Source organism: Vulpes lagopus, chromosome 5, assembly GCF_018345385.1.
Source record: "Vulpes lagopus strain Blue_001 chromosome 5, ASM1834538v1, whole genome shotgun sequence".
Lineage (NCBI taxonomy): Eukaryota > Metazoa > Chordata > Mammalia > Carnivora > Canidae > Vulpes > Vulpes lagopus.
In genome coordinates, this window is record NC_054828.1 from 104,564,364 (window position 1) to 104,583,104 (window position 18,741).

General features: G+C 41.1%; 2 protein-coding genes and 2 pseudogenes across 3 annotated transcripts in view; 2 read left to right on the forward strand and 2 right to left on the reverse strand.

The window, feature by feature from the left end:
* Positions 1 to 252: 252 nt before the first annotated feature.
* On the reverse strand, positions 253 to 1,817 carry LOC121491871 (annotated as a pseudogene).
* Positions 1,818 to 3,727: 1,910 nt separating this feature from the next.
* On the forward strand, positions 3,728 to 4,356 carry LOC121491977 (annotated as a pseudogene).
* Positions 4,357 to 12,658: 8,302 nt separating this feature from the next.
* Positions 12,659 to 13,189, reverse strand: LOC121491872 (translation initiation factor IF-2-like). Its single transcript, XM_041757005.1, has one exon. The coding sequence runs from the start codon at positions 13,187 to 13,189 to the stop codon at positions 12,659 to 12,661; it is 531 nt and encodes a 176-aa protein (XP_041612939.1).
* The window catches only part of STRN (striatin), a 92,066-nt gene continuing 86,511 nt past the window's right edge, over positions 13,187 to 18,741 (forward strand). Inside the window, exon 1 of one of the 2 annotated variants that reach the window (XM_041754961.1) lies at positions 13,187 to 13,421. In XM_041754961.1, coding sequence (XP_041610895.1) covers positions 13,188 to 13,421 — 234 coding nt within the window. In that variant the 5' untranslated portion in view covers position 13,187. The remainder of the gene's footprint in view (positions 13,422 to 18,741) is intronic. The other variant, XM_041754960.1, reaches the window with a different exon arrangement.

Consider the following 18,741-nt stretch of genomic DNA (forward strand, 5'->3'; position numbering starts at 1 on the left):
ACCCATTATTCAGACGGAAAAGGAAGTGAAGACACCAAAAACTGCAGTCAGTTCTGAAGTTTTCACAGTTGATATTTGTTCTTTGTCACAGTTAAGGACTTGAATAAGAATCATGAAACTTGAACATATTTTATTATTCAGGATTTAAAAAATGTTGTCACATACTGAAAGACTACATTCAGTGTGGGTCGGGTCTCACAGCGTTTGCTAGAACTCGGTTGTGAAGCACACGCAGCACCAGCTGGAAACCATCTATGGGGAGTGGCTGGTGGGCAGGCCAGAGGCCTCTCCTTCACTGATACCAAGTCAGAAGTCCTGTCTCCAGTTGTGTCTTCTGCCTTGACTGTTCTGATCAGCAGCTCCCCCCATGCTAATGGGGGGCACACCAAACCCTGACACCCCTCCCCTCTCCTGCTGGCTAGCCAGTGGTACAAAAACTGAGGTATGGATACCAAATTTTTTCATTGCAAGTCCACTGGGTATCTGAACATTAGGAGGAAATAAAGATGTCCAACAAGATTTCCAATGAGCTTGTTGCTTACCGAGCCTCCCATGATATAGTTGAATCCAAGAATAACCGATGGTAAATAACAGGTCTTCGTTTGTGTTCCAAACGAAAGTGATATGATCATGTCTCTGTTCAGCTGTGCCCAGACATAAAGTACTGACATGATAGGAGGAATCATCAACAAATGCATATTCATTGCTAAGCCCGTAATCACGATGCAAATCCAGTTAAAGAGGAGCATGAATAAATAGCCAGCTGGCCTCCCATCAAAAGCTCCTGTTTCAAGGCATGTAGAATATTGATATAAGAAATATAAATTGACCAAATAAAGAAATACAATTCCTGGATCCATGGGGAGATAAAAAGTAGCAGTGATTGGCCTCCAAATCTGGAAGCAATAGAGGAAGGCTTCTTCAGGCCAGAGGAAGAAGTAGTAGGTTGATGAGACCAGGTTTGCCAATGAGGGCACTGCAAAAGTAGTGACCAACCAACAGCATGTTAGCCAGGATGCTCCTGAACCAGTCCCCAGTTTGGGATATCTTCACCTTTTAGGTGACTAGAATGTGCATAGCCACCCAATTCCCCATCCCTGGCCCCTTGCCACATGGTCCCCTCTGTGAGTGAAAGGCATGGAGGAGTCCACCAAGCTAGGGAGCAGAAGGCAGAGATCTCCAGATTTGGTGCCACTCTTGACTTACTGTTTTTAAGCTTCATCCATGTGGTGACATACATTAGTACTTCCTCCCTTTTTATGGCTGGATAATACTCCGCTGTATGTGGACCACATTTTGTTTATCCATTCAACAGTTGATGGACACTTGGGCTGCTTTCACCCTTTGCCTATTAGAAATAATACTGCTAAGAACAACTGTGCGCAAGTTTTAGCTGGACATGTTTTCATTTCTCTTGGGTATACATCTAGGAGTGGATTGCTGACTTGGTTGATAACTCTTCAGCTTTTTAAGGAACTGCTAGACTTCTTCAATTGCTTGTTTCTTGTTTCTTGCATATATAACCCCCTTTTCAGCCACCTATTTATGAAGTATAAAGTTTATTTCTGGGATGCCTGGGTGGCTCAGTAGTTGAGCATCTGCCTTTGGCTCAAGTCGTGATCCCGGGACCCTGGGATCAAGCCCTGCTTCGGGCTCCCTACAAGGAGCCTGCTTCTCCCTCTGCCTCTGTGTCTCTCATGAATAAATAAGTAATATCTTTAAAAAACAACAGCTTTATTTCTGCCTTGGCTATTTTTTGCTATTCTTGGTACCTCCTAGACTTTTCCCATTATTTCCCACCTTGAGGTAGACTGCATCTTGCATTAGCAATGATTTCTCTCTTTTTTTATCCCTCTCTCCCTCACTACCTACTTTCCTTCCTTACTCCTTCCTTCCACCCTCCCTCCCTCCCTCCCTCCATCCCTCCCTCCTCTCCCAAGTACTACTTTTTACTTTCTCTAAACTCTTCTGAGCCACTGACAACCTAACTTCTAGTTCTCTGTGATAATATTTATAAAAGAAACTCTGTTTGAAACATTATATTTATTAATTGGTTTCACTGCCTAATCCTTGAGATTATTCTCAACCCCAAGAATCATTATTTATTTGATTCTAAATATCCAGTATCGAGAAGCTACAAGAAGCATGATGATAGCCAATGGATTCTTTCTGAAGCATAATCTGAGCAGTTTTAACATTAAAAGAAATAGTATTTTTTATTTACTTTCCATTTTATTTACTTCTTGTTAATATCGAATTTGAATTTGAATTCTGAATTCAATTAGAACTAAACTTTGAAGTCTGGTTTCCCTTTCCCAAATAGATTCTGCTATCGACTAAGGATACAACTTCAGACAACCTCACCTTTTAGGGGCCAGTTCTCTCATCTATAAAAGTAGATGAAAACTTACTAGGTATTCTCTCTATGATCTTTTGCATATATAAAAAGTACATGTCTATAGGTTTATCCTTATTTTTATCAAGAGAGTGTTTGGCCAGTCCTTTAGTATTAGCACAAAACATGATTTAGTCTGATAAGTTGTTTTTACATGTATATAAAATAGCTATCAGTAAGACAGTATAAAATATATTAAATCCAGAGAGCCGCTAAAATATTGTAGATTATGACTATTAAAAAGAGCTGCCATTTCTGTTGTGCACCAGGCACTGAGCTAGACACTTAATATCCATTCTTTTCTTTCAAACATTCTTTTCATTCAAACAGTGCTGAATAAGGTCTACAATTAGCCCAATTTTCAAAACACATTTAATTATATGAATCACTATGCTTCACATTTTCCTCATTCTTAACTGGAATTTTTAGGTTGATGCCAGAAATGGCTAGAGTACAGCTATAAATAAATTTCTTGCCTTATTGCTTTCCATCACACAGATTACTTTTAAAACCTAATTTAATCATTACAAACCTATTACTACTTCTATATTAATAATAATTATGGCATATAATTAAATAATTATGAAATTGTCATTTATGGACTTCACAAAATTTTACTTAAAAATTTCATGTCTTAATCATAATTTCTTAATCATAAGAAAAGTTATCCTGAATTAAGTTTTTGGTACTGTCTCTAAACAAATATGTGAGAACCATGCATGCACACAAGGGACCAGTACAACTGTGTTTTCCCACACTTCTCGATCTCTTTTTGCCATGGGTTTCCATTTCAGACATTGTTTTTCTCATACACATATACTCTATTTGCCTTTTTTTCCCCTTGACTTCCAATGCAAGTCAAAAGAATCCATGAAAATTTAAGTAAATTTGTTTGGCTTTTCCAACTTTAGCTTCAATTGTTCATTTTTTTCTTTAAATCTCTTCCTTCTGGGATCCCTGGGTGGCGCAGCGGTTTGGTGCCTGCCTTTGGCCCAGGGCATGATCCTGGAGACCCGGGATCGAGTCCCACGTTGGGCTCCCGGTGCATGGAGCCTGCTTCTCCCTCTGCCTATGTCTCTGCCTCTCTCTCTCTATCTGTGTGTGACTATCATAAATAAATAAAAATTATAAAAAAATCTCTTCCTTCTTTCCAACTCATTTCCATTTGTATAGGAAAATACCTCTCTTATTTGTGGGGAAAAAAAAAGGCATGACAGACTGATGCGTATCCAAGCCAAGAGATAAAGAGGAACTAAGAACAAAGAAGGGCAGTATGGCCATTCATCTTCAGACAGGTGGACCAGAGGGGGAGCCGCGGGCTTTGGTGCAGACATGGCCAAGTCCAAGAACCACACCACACACAACCAGTCACGAAAATGGCACAGAAATGGCATCAAGAAACCCCGCTCACGGGGTTTCTAAGAGATACGAATGTCTTAAGGGGGTAGACCCCAAGTTCCTGAGGAACATGCGCTTTGCCAAGAAGCACAACAAGAAGGGCCTGAAGAAGATGCAGGCCAACAATGCCAAGGCCATGACTGCGTGTGCTGAGGCTATCAAGGCCCTTGTCAAGCCCAAGGAGGTTAAGCCCAAGATCCCAAAGGGCGGCAGCCGCAAGCTCAATCAACTTGCCTACATCGCTCACCCCAAGCTCGGGAAACGTGCTCACGCCTGCATTGCCAAAGGTATCAGACTCTGCCGGCCAAAGGCCTAGGCCAAGGCTCAAACCAAGGCCCAGGCTGCAGCTGCGACCCTGGCTCCGGCTCCGGCTCCTGCTTCTACTCCTGCTTCTACTACTGCAGCGCAGGCTCCCAAAGGTGCCCAGGCCCCCACAAAGGCTCCAGTGTAGAGGCTTCTGCCTGCCAGTGTGAGGACGGAAGGACTGGTATGACCCCTGGGCTTCTGTCTGCATGGGCCTGGTGTCCTCCTGTGCTATTTGTACAAATAAACCTGCGGCAGGATCTGTAAAAAAAAATAAATAAATAAAAGACAGGTGGACCAGAGAGCCGATTGCATCAACAGGTCAATGTTTCAAATAAGTGGTCTGCAATTGAATATAACATGAGATTTTTTCCAAGAAAGCTGTTAAAAACGATTGACTTAAATAAAATAGTGCATTTCCTGACACTGGATATGCACAAAGAGAACTTGAATTCCTGTTTGTCAAAGATTTTGTGGTAAGATTATCTACTGCTATCTTATTTATTCACTGGACGATTATTTGTGGAACACCTATGTGCCAGGCATTGGGAATAAAATAGTGAACAGTCAAGCAAAGAATCTGCCATGGTTATTTTTACATTCTACTTGAGGAGGGATATAAAATAGTCACAAGGTTATGATAAGTAGTTGGAGGAAATAGTATGAAGTATAGTTTGATAAAAAAAATAAGCAGAGATTTATCTTTTTAAGTTTTCAAAAAATTTTTAAGTTCTCTCTATACCTCATGTGGGACTTGAACTCATGACTCCAAAATCGAAAGTTGCATGCCCCTGTGAATAAGCCAGCTAGGAGCCCAGAGGTAAGTGTTTCTACATAGGATTTTTCAGAGCTCCAGACTCTCATCTCTTCTTCACACCTGAAATGTGACTACCTACCATTGGTTATCTCAGAGATTCCTCAAACTCAATTAATTTAAAACTGGATTCTTCACCTTCTTATCTAAAACCAACTTTCCTATTCATGATTTCCCAGTAAATAGCACAAATATTTTATCCTGTCATATGAGACATAAATCTTGGTAACATCCCTGACACTTACCACCTTCTCCCTCACTATGCTTAGTTCACCACCAAGTTTCCTAAATATCTTGTCAAATCCCTCTAAATGCCTTTATTGCCATTATTATCATTTGCAGTGCAGATCACCACATCTGGTTGCATACAGCAAAGTGGTGGGTGTGAACTGTAGGGTCAGTTTTTCTGGGTTGGAATCTGGCTCCATTATTCACATTTACCTTGGGTAAGTCACTTATTCCCTCTGTGCCTCAGTTTCTGCATCTGTAAAATGAAAATAACAATACTTATTTTATAGAGTAGCTGTGGATGAAATAAGTTATACTTGCAAATGACCTTAAAAATAGCACCAGACTCTTAGAAAACAATTTAGAAATGTCAGTTGATACTATATTTTCCATACAGAAAATGAAATGATCTTTATAAATTTTTTACCTTACTGAAAACTCTCCAGTTGCTTACCTTAGTAAAAAGACCAGTTTTTTAGGGTGACCTACAAGGCCCTGCATAATCTGGCCCTTGCCTACTTCACCTCCTCATGCAGGTCCTATGGCCACATAGTAGTGTTCCGATCTGTCAAGTGAAAGTAATGTTAAGAGCGCCTGGGTGGCTTAGTTGGGTAAGTGTCCGACTCGATTCCAGCTACAGTTGTGATCTCAGGACTGTGGGAGGACCCCAGCTTTCAGCCCCACATCAGGCTCCATTCTCAGCGTGAAGTCCTTCTGCTCCTCTCCCTGGTCACCCTCTCTCTCTCTCTCTCTCTCAAACAAATAAATAAACTCTTAAAAAAAATTAGAACTTACCCCTTAAGGACATTGTAAAGATTGAGCTAATGCGTACAAAGTGCATTATTTATTTTTAGTAAATGCTCATAACTACTAGCTATAAAAATAATAATTGCTATTACTTGCCTCGTGCTTTTTTTTAATTGTATTTATTCATAAGAGACACAGAGAGAGAAGCAGAGACATAGGCAGAGGGAGAAGCAGGCTCCTCACAGGGAGCCCAATGTGGGACTCTATCCCAGGACCCCGGGATCACGCCCTGAACCAAAGGCAGACGCTCAACCACTGACCACCGAGGTGCCCTCCTCTTGCTCTTTATGTCAGCTATATTGGACTTCTTTCAAATGCAATAAGTACTTTTCTTCCTCAAGTGTTTGAATTTTGCTTAAAAAGCTCCATTCCACCTTCTGCTAATTGATTTATACTCTTCCTTCATGTCTTAATCTGGTGCATTCTCGTAAAAACATTGCAGCATTAATGTGATTATTGCCATATCCTAAAAATGGTATTATTTAGATTATTTAAATGATCTTTTTCTCCTGTAAGGAAAATGCATATTTTGGCTCCAGAAGCTTGAATACAATCAGCTTACAAGTTATAATGTTACACATTATGATTTCATGTGAAAGTGTGTATAAGCTGGTTCAAACCACTCCTTTTGTTACTTCATGTCCTGCAGCTGGGGGGAAATCTGGGAAAGGAGATAACATAGATAATGGCAGAATTTTCCATTACAGAGAACAACTAACTGCAAGTGCTAAAATTAATACATACTGAACAGCAGTAGCATATTGAAGGCCTGTAGGGAAGAGGGAGAGAGATATATACTACATACAAAACACACCAAATCTTGTTTACACAAACATTAAGAAAACAGAGGTCTCCAAAATCTAAAACAAAAATGTGTCAGACCTCTTTAACCTCACTCACCTTTCTTGTTTTTCTGGCACAATGCCCAGATTTTTCCCTGTCATGTTTGAAAAAAAAAAAAAGGTACCACTTTGGATTCTTTTGAGAACTGATTTAGTTTATATTTCAGGGCTATCAGATAGGAGTTTGGGGGGAGATACTGTTCTGAGCAATTCAAATCCACATGACAACTGGGTATCCTCTCAGCAAAGGCTTCACCTAAAAACCAGTACATCTCTGCTGCATGGTTGGCAGGAAGAGCCAGCTTATAAAAATGTTCTCTCCCTACCCCAAGTCCCACAACAGTTATTTTTATGTAATGGAGATACATGAATTAATTGAAATTCCATTCCTTCCTTAGAAATGGGGGCACTGTAGTTATTAAAGTAGAGAAGAGGAGGAAGATAAGAACTTGTAGGGTAGACCTTCCATTCACTGGAAATGTTAAAAGAGAAATGGGTAGAGAGGCAAGGGATGGAGCTGATGGGGAGAAAGAAAAAGTATGGGTTCAAAAACCCATTGATTGTTGCTTAGAGGAATAGAACTTTAAGTTCTATATTCTAAGAGAAGTCTTGCTACAGCTTCAGATGTGTATTATCATTTTAGTCTCCTGCAGTGTTAGCAATATAGATAATGAAAGCAATCCTGATTTTAGATTTTAAGTATTTCTTCCTCCACATATCAGTCGCTACAAAATTAAAATTAATTTTAATTTCAAAGTAAAATCTTACTTAATTAGTCAAATGTATTAAAAAGTGTTAGTCAAATAAAATGAAATTTCTTTTTTTTTTTTTTTAATAAAATGAAATTTCATTTAAAAAGAAAATTGGGCAACCCTCTAATTTCAACCACACCCTTCCAAAAGAAAATATTTAATAAAATGAAATTTCATTTAAAAAAGAAAATTGGGCAACCCTCTAATTTCAACCACACCCTTCCAAAAGAAAATAAGAATAATAATCATAAATGATGATAGAGGAGATTTTCCCATTTTATCACATGACTATGATGTATATTTAATTTTTGAACTCCAAGAACATTTTCAAATAATGGAATGCCTTCACTTCCCAATCTGTTATTGGCTGTTTTCCCAACCTAGTCATTACCAGACTTCAAATCTCGAGAGGACGTTTGGAGGCTGAAGAAAAGTAGAAGCAGGGGAGGTAGCAAGGAGAGGTGAGGGCAATCAGGGAGTGGCAGATAGTATAGAGGCTGATAAACAGTGGGCTATTGCATATGTTTCCCAAAGTTCTCTTCATGCCAGCACAGGCCTATCTCCACTCAAGTGGTCTACTCTCTGGCCAGAATTCTGAAAAAGCCATGAAGATCAAGTTGAAGACTTTTCTTGGAGCAGTTAAAAAGTCAGAGACCCAGATGAATGGTCATTTTGGAGAGGTTTTTATTTTTTCTATTAAAAAAAATTAAAGTGGGGGGGCAAAAGAAAAACAAAAAAAGAATAAAAAAAATTAAAGTAAACTCTACACCCAACATGGGGCTCAAACTCATGATCTCTGAGATCAAGAGTCTCAAGAGTTGCACATTCTACCACTGAGCCAGCCAGGAACTCCTGGACAGTTGTTGTTGTTGTTGTTGTTTTAAATAGCCACTCATTTTAATAAAAAATGAAAAAAAAAAAGAGTAGATGACTTGTCATTTCGTGGAACTATAATCCCCATCCCACATAACACACCCAGAGCAACAAAAAAAGAGCAAGCACTACAATTATCTAAATAACTGTTTAGCATTTCACAATTTTTCACTTTATTTATTTTTTAAAGATTTTATTTATTTATTCATGGGAGACAGAGAGGCAGAGACATATGCAGCGGGAGAAGCAGGTGTAATTTTCTTTCTCATTTAATATTTCTGCTTAATGTGAGTTTTTACTTTTTATTTTTATTTTTTGAACCCCCTAGTTTGGATACTTAGACTGTTAATTTTCAGCTTTCCTTCTTTTCCAATATAGCCATTTTAACAGAATAAATGACTCTCCCTGCTGGGAGCCCCATATGGGATTCCATCCCTGGACCCCTGAATCATCCTGAGCTGAAGGCAGATGCTCAGCCACTGAGCCACCCAATCGTCCCACAATTTTTTGCTTTTTAAATTAGTTATACCAATACATAAAACAACATTTTGACAGCTGCTCTCTGTGCTTCAGAAGGAAACTTTATTTTTTGTGTGACATGCTTTATTATAAAATGAAATAAACAGGAAATCAGCAACACCTTCAGGTCCGAGGTTTAATGGTGAAGCATAGATGTGAATTTTTTGAAGATTATTTTATTTCCGCTGAATTAAAATTTTTTTCTTTTTCTTTTTTTTTTTAAATTAGCCAACATATACTACATCATTAGTTTCAGAGGTAGATGAATTAAAGTTCTAAGTAGGGAATGAGAAAGAAAAGAATAATTTTTGAGCCCCAGTATTTATTATTCTTATGTGTTATTCGGTTAGTCTTGAACTCTGTTACAATAATAGCTATCATTATTTGTTATATGCTCTATGTCAAGCACTATGCTAGGGTACTTCACATTTTTTCTGTCATATAATTTTTTTTTAAAGATTTTATTTATTTGAAAGAGAACATGTGCGTATGCACACACACACACACACACACACACACAAAAATGCGAGCGGTGGGGGAGGGGCAGAGGAAGAAAAAGACTCCCCACTGAGGGAGGAGACCAATGCGGGGCTCAATCCCAGGACTCCAGGATCATGACCTGAGCCGGAGGCAGACACTTCACTGACTGAGCCACCCAGGTGCCCCTTTTTCATCTAATCTTCATGGTAACTTTGTAAGGTAAACATCATTCTCATATTAAAAATGACAGAATGGTGACTAAAGAAAAGTTAAAACATTTGTCCAAGATTTCTAGATTTGGATAATTATAGAGTGAGGAATAAAATTGAGGTTCTTCTTGCTCAAGATTGCTCTGGCTATTTGGGGCCTTTTCTTGTTTCATACAAATTTTAGCATTGTTTGTTCTATTTTTGTGAAAAATGCCCTTAGAATTTTGATAGGGATTGCACTGATATGTAGATTGCTTTGGGTAGTATGGACATTTAACAATGTTAACTCTTCCAATCCATGAGCATGGAATATCCTTCGATTTGTTTATGTCTTCTTTAATTTCTTAATATCTGGTAGTTTTCAGTATACATGACTTTCATCTCATTTGTCAAATTATTCCTAGGTATTTTATTCTTTCATTCCTTGTGATTGGATTACTTTTATAATTTTTCTTTCTGATAGTTCATTATTAGTGTATAGAAATACAACATTTTTGTGTATTGATTTTGTGTCCTGCAACTTTATTGGATTCACTTATTAGTTCCAACAGTTTTTTGATAGAGTTTTTAGGGTTTTCTATATATAATATCATGAAATCTACAAATAAACTACAAATAGTACCTCTTCCTTTCCAATTTGGGTGACTTTTATTTATCTTTCTTGCCTAAATGCTCAATTTAGGACTTCCAGTAGTATGTTGAATGAAAGTGGTGAAATTAGGCATCCTTGTCTTGTTCCTGATCTTAAAGGAAAAGCTTTCAGTTTCTCACTATTGAGTATCATGTTAGCTGTTGTCTTGTCATAGATGGCTGTTATTATGTTGAGGTACATTCCCTCTATACCTGCCTTGTTGAGTGTTGTTTTTGAATCATAAATGGATGTTGAATTTGGTTAACATGGTGTAACACACTTACTGACTTGGAGATGTTGAACTATCCTTGCATCCCTAGAGTAAATTTCACTTGACAATGGTGTATGATCCTTTCAATGTAGGTTTGCTAATATTTTGTCAATGATTTTTGCATCTGTGATCATCAGGGATATTGGCCCACAATTTTCTTTTTTTGTGGCAAACTTATCTGGTTTTGGTATCAGGGTAATGTTGGCCCCATAAAATGAGTTTGAAAGACTTCCCTCCTTTTCTGTTTTTTGGAAGAGTTTGGGAAGAATTGATATTAATTTTTCCTTGAATGTTCGATAGAAATCACCAGTGAAGCCATTCGGTCCTAGACTTTTATTTATCGGGATGTTATTGGTTCCTGTTTCTACTTAGTAGTAATCAGTCTTTCCGATTTTCTGTTCCTTCATGATTAAGTCTTGATAAGGAATTCAAAGAATTTATTAATTTCTTCTAGGTTGTCCAATTTGTTGACATATGATTGTTTATAGCAGTCTCTTATGATCCTTTGTATTTCTGTGATATAGTTGTAATATCTCCTCTCTCATTTCTGATTTTATTTATTTGAGTCCTCTCTCTCTTTTTTTTTTTCTTGGTAGTCTAGCTAAAGGACTTATGGGTTCTTAAATAGCTACCATTAAATTTAATTATGTTTTATAGTGTGTTACAAAATTTATTTGAGGGAATTGTCAGACATGTATTCTATTAGAGGAAAAAAAACTTTTAACATTCACAATTCATAGGAGTATTTAAATCTTCCAGATGAAAAAAAATATACCATTGTGGCATTATTAACCCATTGGTATTCTGGTAGACCTGAGAAGTAAGAAAGAAGGCAACGTGTTAATGGAAAGATCAATGAGCTAGAAGTCAGGAATTCTGGTTTCTAATTTTGGCTATGACATCCACTCAAAGCCTCATTGTGGACAAGTCTCAACTTCTTTGGACTTAAGTTTCTTGAGCTGTAAAATGAGAGGATTGGGCAGTGTCTCAAAGGACACTTACAGCTAAATTAATTTATGACACAGGGGATTTGGCCAAGGCTGGATCAAACTTTTATTTATAATAAAGAATGAATTCATGAAGCAGAAACATTCAATAAGTGAGAAAAGAGAGCTTGCCATCTTTATTTGCAACCAGAGCAGATACAGTGTGTTTCCTGTCCTTTCCACAAGTAGCTATGGGAAGGGATGGGGGGGAGGGGAGGACAGGAACAGGATGTCCTTCCCTGACATGTCAATAACCAGCCTAAATGTTTAAATTTTTTTTCACAGCCATCAGGTCTGGTCTTCCAGAAGTCCATTCCACAAAAACAAAAGAATTACTAATAACTCATTACGAGGACAAGATAAGGGCTTCATTTCATTATTTGTTAACTTTTTCCAGGCGCCTTCCTTTCACTGTGTTTGCAGTGTGAACTCATCGTGACATAATTTCAGGGGCTTCGGAGGATAACACTTAACAGAGAAACCCTTGAAAGGACTTTGGTGCACCCTTGGTAGGGCTAAGCAGGTGAACCAGGGGAGAGAACCTGGAACCGGGACAAGTGAAAAGGGAGAAGCGCCTGGATACCTAAGACTGTTGCAGAGAAGAGAAGGGGACTTTGTTCTCTCAGGGAGTGCTGATCTGAAGCACTGTGAGAATTGGCAATCAATCTCCCTTTGAACGACAGGAACCGTGTCATTTACCTCTACATCCACAGCGACAGAAACAACCGACAATCAAATATGTACGAGTTGGACTGAGTAAGAACTGCGCGGGAGAAGGTAGGCAAAAGGAGACGCAAACAACCGCCTCGGGTAGGGGAAGCTTTCCAGGATTAGGACTTGCAAGACTGCCTGCAGGAGAAGGGGCTTCAGAGGAGGCGCCGGCGACCAGACTCTGGAGCTGGAAGCGGGGGCTAGTGTAGGAGAGAGGGGTGATTAGAGCTCCTTATTCGTGAAAACGGAGCAGGCAACAGGTCTGAACCCCGAGAGAAAACGAGAGAGGAGCGACAGCGATAAGCAGGCATCCAGCACTGAGGAGCCGCTGCAGCCAGAGCGGCCCTGCGGCCGGAGCCAAGGGGAGTGGGGGCCAGTCAGCGGGCGACCCCCGGTCCGGCAGCCGGACCTCCGAGCCCCGCCCCGCCCCGCCTGCTCCTCAGCAGAACCACCAGGAAGCCCCGAGAGACGGGCAGCTCAGCCGGTATCTTGGCGCCGCAACTTCCGCGTGTGCGTGTGTGTGTGTGCAACAGGGCGCGCCGCCTGAGAACTTCCGCGTGCGAGGAGGCGGGGGGACTGGCGAGGAAACCCGCGCTCCGGGCCGGCGGGGCCCCCCTGCCCCCCCCTCCCCGCCGCGCGCAGGGGCGGACCCGGCCGACCCGGGGGGGGCGGGGCTGCGGCCGCGCCCCAGCCGCGGGCAGCCCCACAGGCCGCCGCCGCCGCCGCCGCGCTCGCCGCCGCCACGCCCCGCGACTACATTTCCCAGCAAGCCCCGGGCCTCCCGCGCGCCGCAGTTGACCCATTTCCCGGCCCGTCCCGGGCTCGGCCGGCCCCCGCGCCCAGGCGGCTGCTCCCTGCTGACTGGGGTGTGGGCGGGGAGCGGCGGAGGCAGGAGGAGGCGCTGCTGGCCGCCGCCGTTGCCTCCGCTGCTGGGCGCCTGGGCAGCTCCCGGGGTTCCTGCGGCCGCCATGGACGAGCAGGCGGGTCCCGGCGTCTTCTTCAGCAACAACCACCCGGGCGCCGGCGGTGCCAAGAGTCTCGGGCCTCTGGCGGAGGCTGCCGCGGCTGGCGACGGGGCGGCTGCGGCGGGGGCGGCGCGAGCCCAGTACAGCCTCCCCGGGATCCTGCACTTCCTGCAGCACGAGTGGGCCCGCTTCGAGGTGGAGAGAGCCCAGTGGGAGGTGGAGCGGGCGGAGCTGCAGGTAAAGACCCTCCCGGCCTGGCCCTCCTCATCCCGCCTCTTCGCTGCCTTCCGCCCCGCCCCGCCCAGGACCCTTCCCCCTCCCCCCTCCCCCCCCCCGCTCGTCCCCTCCCCCTTTGCCTCCCGCCCAGCCCACCCACCACCGCGCCCCTTTACCCCCTTCACCTTTGCCTTTCGCTGACCCCACTTCCTTGACCGGCTTCCCATTCCCGCCCTTGATGCGTTGTTTACCGTCCCCGCTCCTTTCCGTCTGCTCCGTTTCTCACTCTTAACTCCGTCTCCTTTCAACTCTCTCGCCGTCCCACATTTCAGGTCGTCCCTTTCGGTTTACTAATTGGGCTGACAGTAGTTTCTGAGAGACGTCGAGCAAATCATCCTCTGCCCCAGTGAGTCCCATCCTAGGTCTAGCGATGTTCCTTGCGAAAGGTATTGGTAGTTGGCTCCTGTCTCTGGAAAGAAGGTGATGAAGACAGCACCAAGTCGTGTCCGTGGGGCCTTGACTTGAGGCGAGGAGCTCCTGTTGGGCCAAAGTATCGGAATATCCGGAATATCCGGTCCTTTTTTGATGCATGTAAATGTTTTTCTCTCTCCTCTTCCTTACCTCCTCCCGCGTTCCTTTTAGGTATTTCAGGTTCACGGATTTCGATTGAAGGACCTAGATGACCACAGTCAGGTGATGGTTCGGGGATGGGTTCCTGTCCTCGGAATCTGAAACTTCCCAAGGGTTAATTTTATGTCCAGTGTTTAGTGAGATTGGCTTGTACTTTGAAAGGAACTAAGAGGGACTCTAAAGTTGGTTACATTTCCCTTGCATAATCTGCGAGATAAAGTATATCCAGGAAGGAGCTGTTGTGGGCTCTTAGCAGAAAGTGAGGCTGATAGTTTACTGGCCCTTCTGAATTGCTAAGTGGGTTTCAGTGGCTCGTTCTTAAAACTACCAAGGCATGCACCAATTTCACAGGGAACTTAACTGAGTAGTAGCTCTGCCTTTCTGTTTTACTGGCTAATCCTGTGTGCTTATGAAATCTGAGTATAGTTTTGGTTGGTGAAACACTTGAAGTTAAAACGCTACCCAGTGTGTCACTTTTTTTGGTAACATGTATTTTCTTTGGCACTTAAAAAAAGGAGAAATCTGTTAAATAGAATCATGTGCTGGAACAGGGTGTTTCGGCGTAGTGGAAGTGGCTGTGGAAAGAGGGAGTAGACCGAGTTATAGTACCTAATCGCTGTGCTTGCTGCTAGCACTGACCTTGAGGAAATCCTTTGGCCTCTCTGAACTTCAGTTTCATCTTTTATTTATTCAGTACATTTATTGAGCGCCAGCTGTGTGCCTTTAGGCCCTGGTATTAACAAAACTGACAGCAATTCTGCCCTCATAGAGCTTACGTTTTAGTAGGCAGGCAAAGTCAGCAAATGCAAGTGTATGATATACTGAACCTAGTGGCAACTTGGATGAGAAAATAAATCAGGCACAGGAAATAGAGTACGATAGGGCAGCTATTTTATTTTAGATGTGGTCGTTAAGGAAGGCCTCTGGGAGGAGTTGAATGAATCAAGGCAATGACCCATAGTTATTAAAATTTTTTCTCTTTCTTTATTTCTACAATTGTATGTTTATTTATTTATTTATTTATGATAGAGAGAGAGAGAGAGAGAGAGAGGCAGAGACACAGGCAGAGGGAGAAGCAGGCTCCATGCACCGGGAGCCCGACGTGGGACTTGATCCCGGGTCTCCAGGATCGCGCCCTGGGCCAAAGGCAGGCGCTAAACTGCTGCGCCACCCAGGGATCCCCTACAATTGTATGTTTATATTCTTTGGCAGCTTTTTTATTTCTACTGTTAGGTACTTCAGTATCCAGTCTATGATATTTGTAATATTTCTCAAAATAAATGTGACCATAATATATAAATATTATATATTTATAAATAACAAGCAGACTTACATGCCTTTTCAAATTTATTAGTAATTTACTTTATTAGTAATGTGTTCTGTAAATGGGCTTGTGGATTTCAGACTTCAAAAAAGTGTGAAAGGTAGGCTTTAATTTTTGACATTATTCAGGTGTGAAGAATGATTTTTGTATGTGACTGCTTAAATTTTAATTTCCAGTTTAGGGAAGGTGAGTTCCACTAATTCGGTCAAAAGCAAGATAATTCTTCTTACTTGTGGAGGTTTGGGAATTTCCAGCTCCTCTCACCCCTTGTCAGATCTCCCAGTGCTCCTCATCCACTCCTCCATTTTAACTTTTCAGTTTACCTGTGATATTAATTGTAGTCACTCTTCAGTTTTATTTTATTTTTCTTTAAGATTTTATTTATTTATTCACGAGAGACACAGAAAGAGAGGCTGAGACAAAGCAGCGGGGAGAGAAGCAGGCTGCATGCAAGGAGCCCTATCCCCGGACTCGATCCCCGGAATCCAGGATCAGGCCCTGGGCCAAAGGCAGACGCTCAACTGTTGAGCCACCCAGGCATCCCTACTCTTTAGTTTTAAACACACACACACACACACAGGCATGTGGGCACGCTACTTCCCAGGTTATTTATGGCAAATGTTAAAGTTCAAGTAGGTTTCCCATTGGTGCTCATCACCTTGAAGGCACTACATTTTTACAGTATATTTGGTTTGTGCTCAGGTTAACTTAAGCATCTGTGGAGGAACGTTAAACGTTAAAAATGTGTCATATTTTCTAGACAGACAAATATCATGTATTTTTGTTCTGCTTTTGTATTTTGGTGGAGAGAGTTTGCAGGAATCTCACAATTTAAAATATATTTTTAAAATCATTTCATCAACATCATTAAATATGAACATCTCCTTTCATTTTTCTTTTGCCATTGGAATTTTCCTAGAAAAAAAATGATGGGAAGTGAGAGTTGAATGAATGATGATGAAATTTGGATCAGTTAGTGTGCCCCTTTTGATTTTTTAATCTCTTCTCAAGCCATTAACACCAAAGTCAACAAAAATACGTTTAAGATTGTCTAATTTCTCCCTTCAGGAACCTGTCCGTCCTGCTCTTTCAGGTTGCCAGGGCAGAGTTGTGCAAGCCGATCCAAGTTTTCATCTACCTGGCCTGCCTTTACCACTTCCTCCCTTCTTCAGGTCTTGGGAGGAAGGAACCAGCTATGTTGTGCCACAGACTTGTCATTCCCCTCCTACCCTTACCCTTTGCCCATCTTGGTTAATGTAGAATTCTCTTTATTTTTGATAATCTCTCTCCCACCTCATTACCACCATTCAGATGAAAATAGGTAATTTATGGGAAAAGAATGGTTAGGATTATTACTGAGCTTTATATTTGTGAAAGGAAGTAAAGTTGGAATACTAATCATAACATTTGAGATAATTTTCTATATGTGAGACATTGAGCTAGATGACCTCAAAGGAGCATGCAGTGAAGGAGTGATAAAACAAGCAAGATGCAGAAAAATCAGTATTTATAGCTTTGGGGGCTTAAATTTTCTTAGAATAGCATTGAAGAGGAGAGCTAGCAGTGAATGGGGAGAATAGCAGGAAGAAAGAACTTTATAAGGTAATGAGAACTTAATTTGAAATTACTGACTTAACAGAGAGCGGGCATATAAATAAATAAAATTTATTGGCCTTAGATTTTGAGTGCGTGTGTAGTGGGGGGGGGCGGGGGCTCTGCCATTTACCTGGAAATGCTAAAATTGTGTGAAAAGATGATATGATTGAGTAGCTTAGGGCATGTGGCACAGAGACTGTCTACCACAGTGTTTATTAATCTGTATTTTGGCATTACTGATTCATATTTTCATTAAAAAGAGGTTTTTCAATCACCTGCTTTGTGTCATCTCCTGTTCTAGGCACTTGAGACACAAGAGTGATTAAAATAGGTCCTACTTTCATGCAGCTTAAATTCTGGAGGAAGGCATAGGTATTGTATACCTATGTATACAATATATTGGATGGTAGCGAGCACCATGATAACATGGTATAAGTTGGATATGAAATGCTTGAGAGGATGAACTGGGGCTTAACTGATGAGATGCCATTTGAGCAAGACTTGAAAAGGTGAAAGAAAGTAAGGAAAGAATGTTCTAGGCCCTGAGAGAACAGTAGGGGGAAGGGAGCATACTTACAATGTTTGAGGAATAATGAGGCACATGTGGCTAGAGAGAAGAAGCATGGAAGAAATGACAGAGATACTGGGTCTTGCCCATTGTAAGGATCCTTGATTTTACCTTTGCCAGATGGGCAACTGTTGAAATGTTTTGAGCAAAAGAGCAATACCGTCTTTAAAAGGAACCCTTTACAAGGATTTAGAATACACTTAGAGGGAAGACAAGAGTACATGAATTAGGGAGTCTAGTTAGGGGGCTATTTTAATCATCCAGGCTGGAGATGTACTAAGGTGGTAGTGATGGAATAGGTAAATATATATTTTGATACATTTTCAAGATATAATGGATTCCAAGTACATTTTTGAAGATAGAAACCAACAAGATATGCTGAAGAATAATAGAATGTGCGGAAAAGAGGAGTCAAGTATGATTCAAAATTATTTTGACTGAGTAGCTGCAAAAGACTGTTAAGATTTACTTAGCGTTTAGATGGATACAGCACTTAAAATGACAGTTTATTTTGTGATATTATTTACAATTATGGTGAGGGAGAATGTGGCATAGACCTGGTTTCAATCTTTTCTCTAAGACTTACTATTTTACTCTATGGCAAAAGTGGCAAGCAAATTCTGACCTTTGAGAACCTTCGTTTTCTCATGTATAAGGTGAAGATAATAAACTACCTTGTGAGAATTAAATGAGATGTTTTAAAATACCCCAGAGAGGGCTGGCGCAACACAAAAGTGCTGAATGAATAAATGGTAGCAAATACATGATGTTAAATTTGCATTCTTTTTTATGTCCTTGTCTCCAGAGAAAAAAGCATGATCTTTAGAGCTCTTCTAAGGCTAGAGCATGTAAGTGCCATCCTGGACCAGGCAGACTAATATTCCAGGTCTGATGGTGGTGCTAAAGGGTGTTTCATAGGAGTGAATTGTTGCCTTTACCGTCAGCCTCATGACATTGATTGTATACTTCAATTCTGTTTCCTTTCCTTATAATTTAATATGCATCTGTTATCTTGGAATTTGTGTAGATTTTTCTGAGGGTGTTTATCTTAACATTGCATGATGTCTTGGGTAACAAATCATGTATATTTACTAACTACTTTATAAAACTGATCTTTGGTTTTATTCAGCTCTTTAAACAACATCCTTTAAACTTGGAGCAGGTGAACTCCACTGTGGTATGGTATAATTTTGTACACAGGATATTTCTCAGCTTTAGCTCAA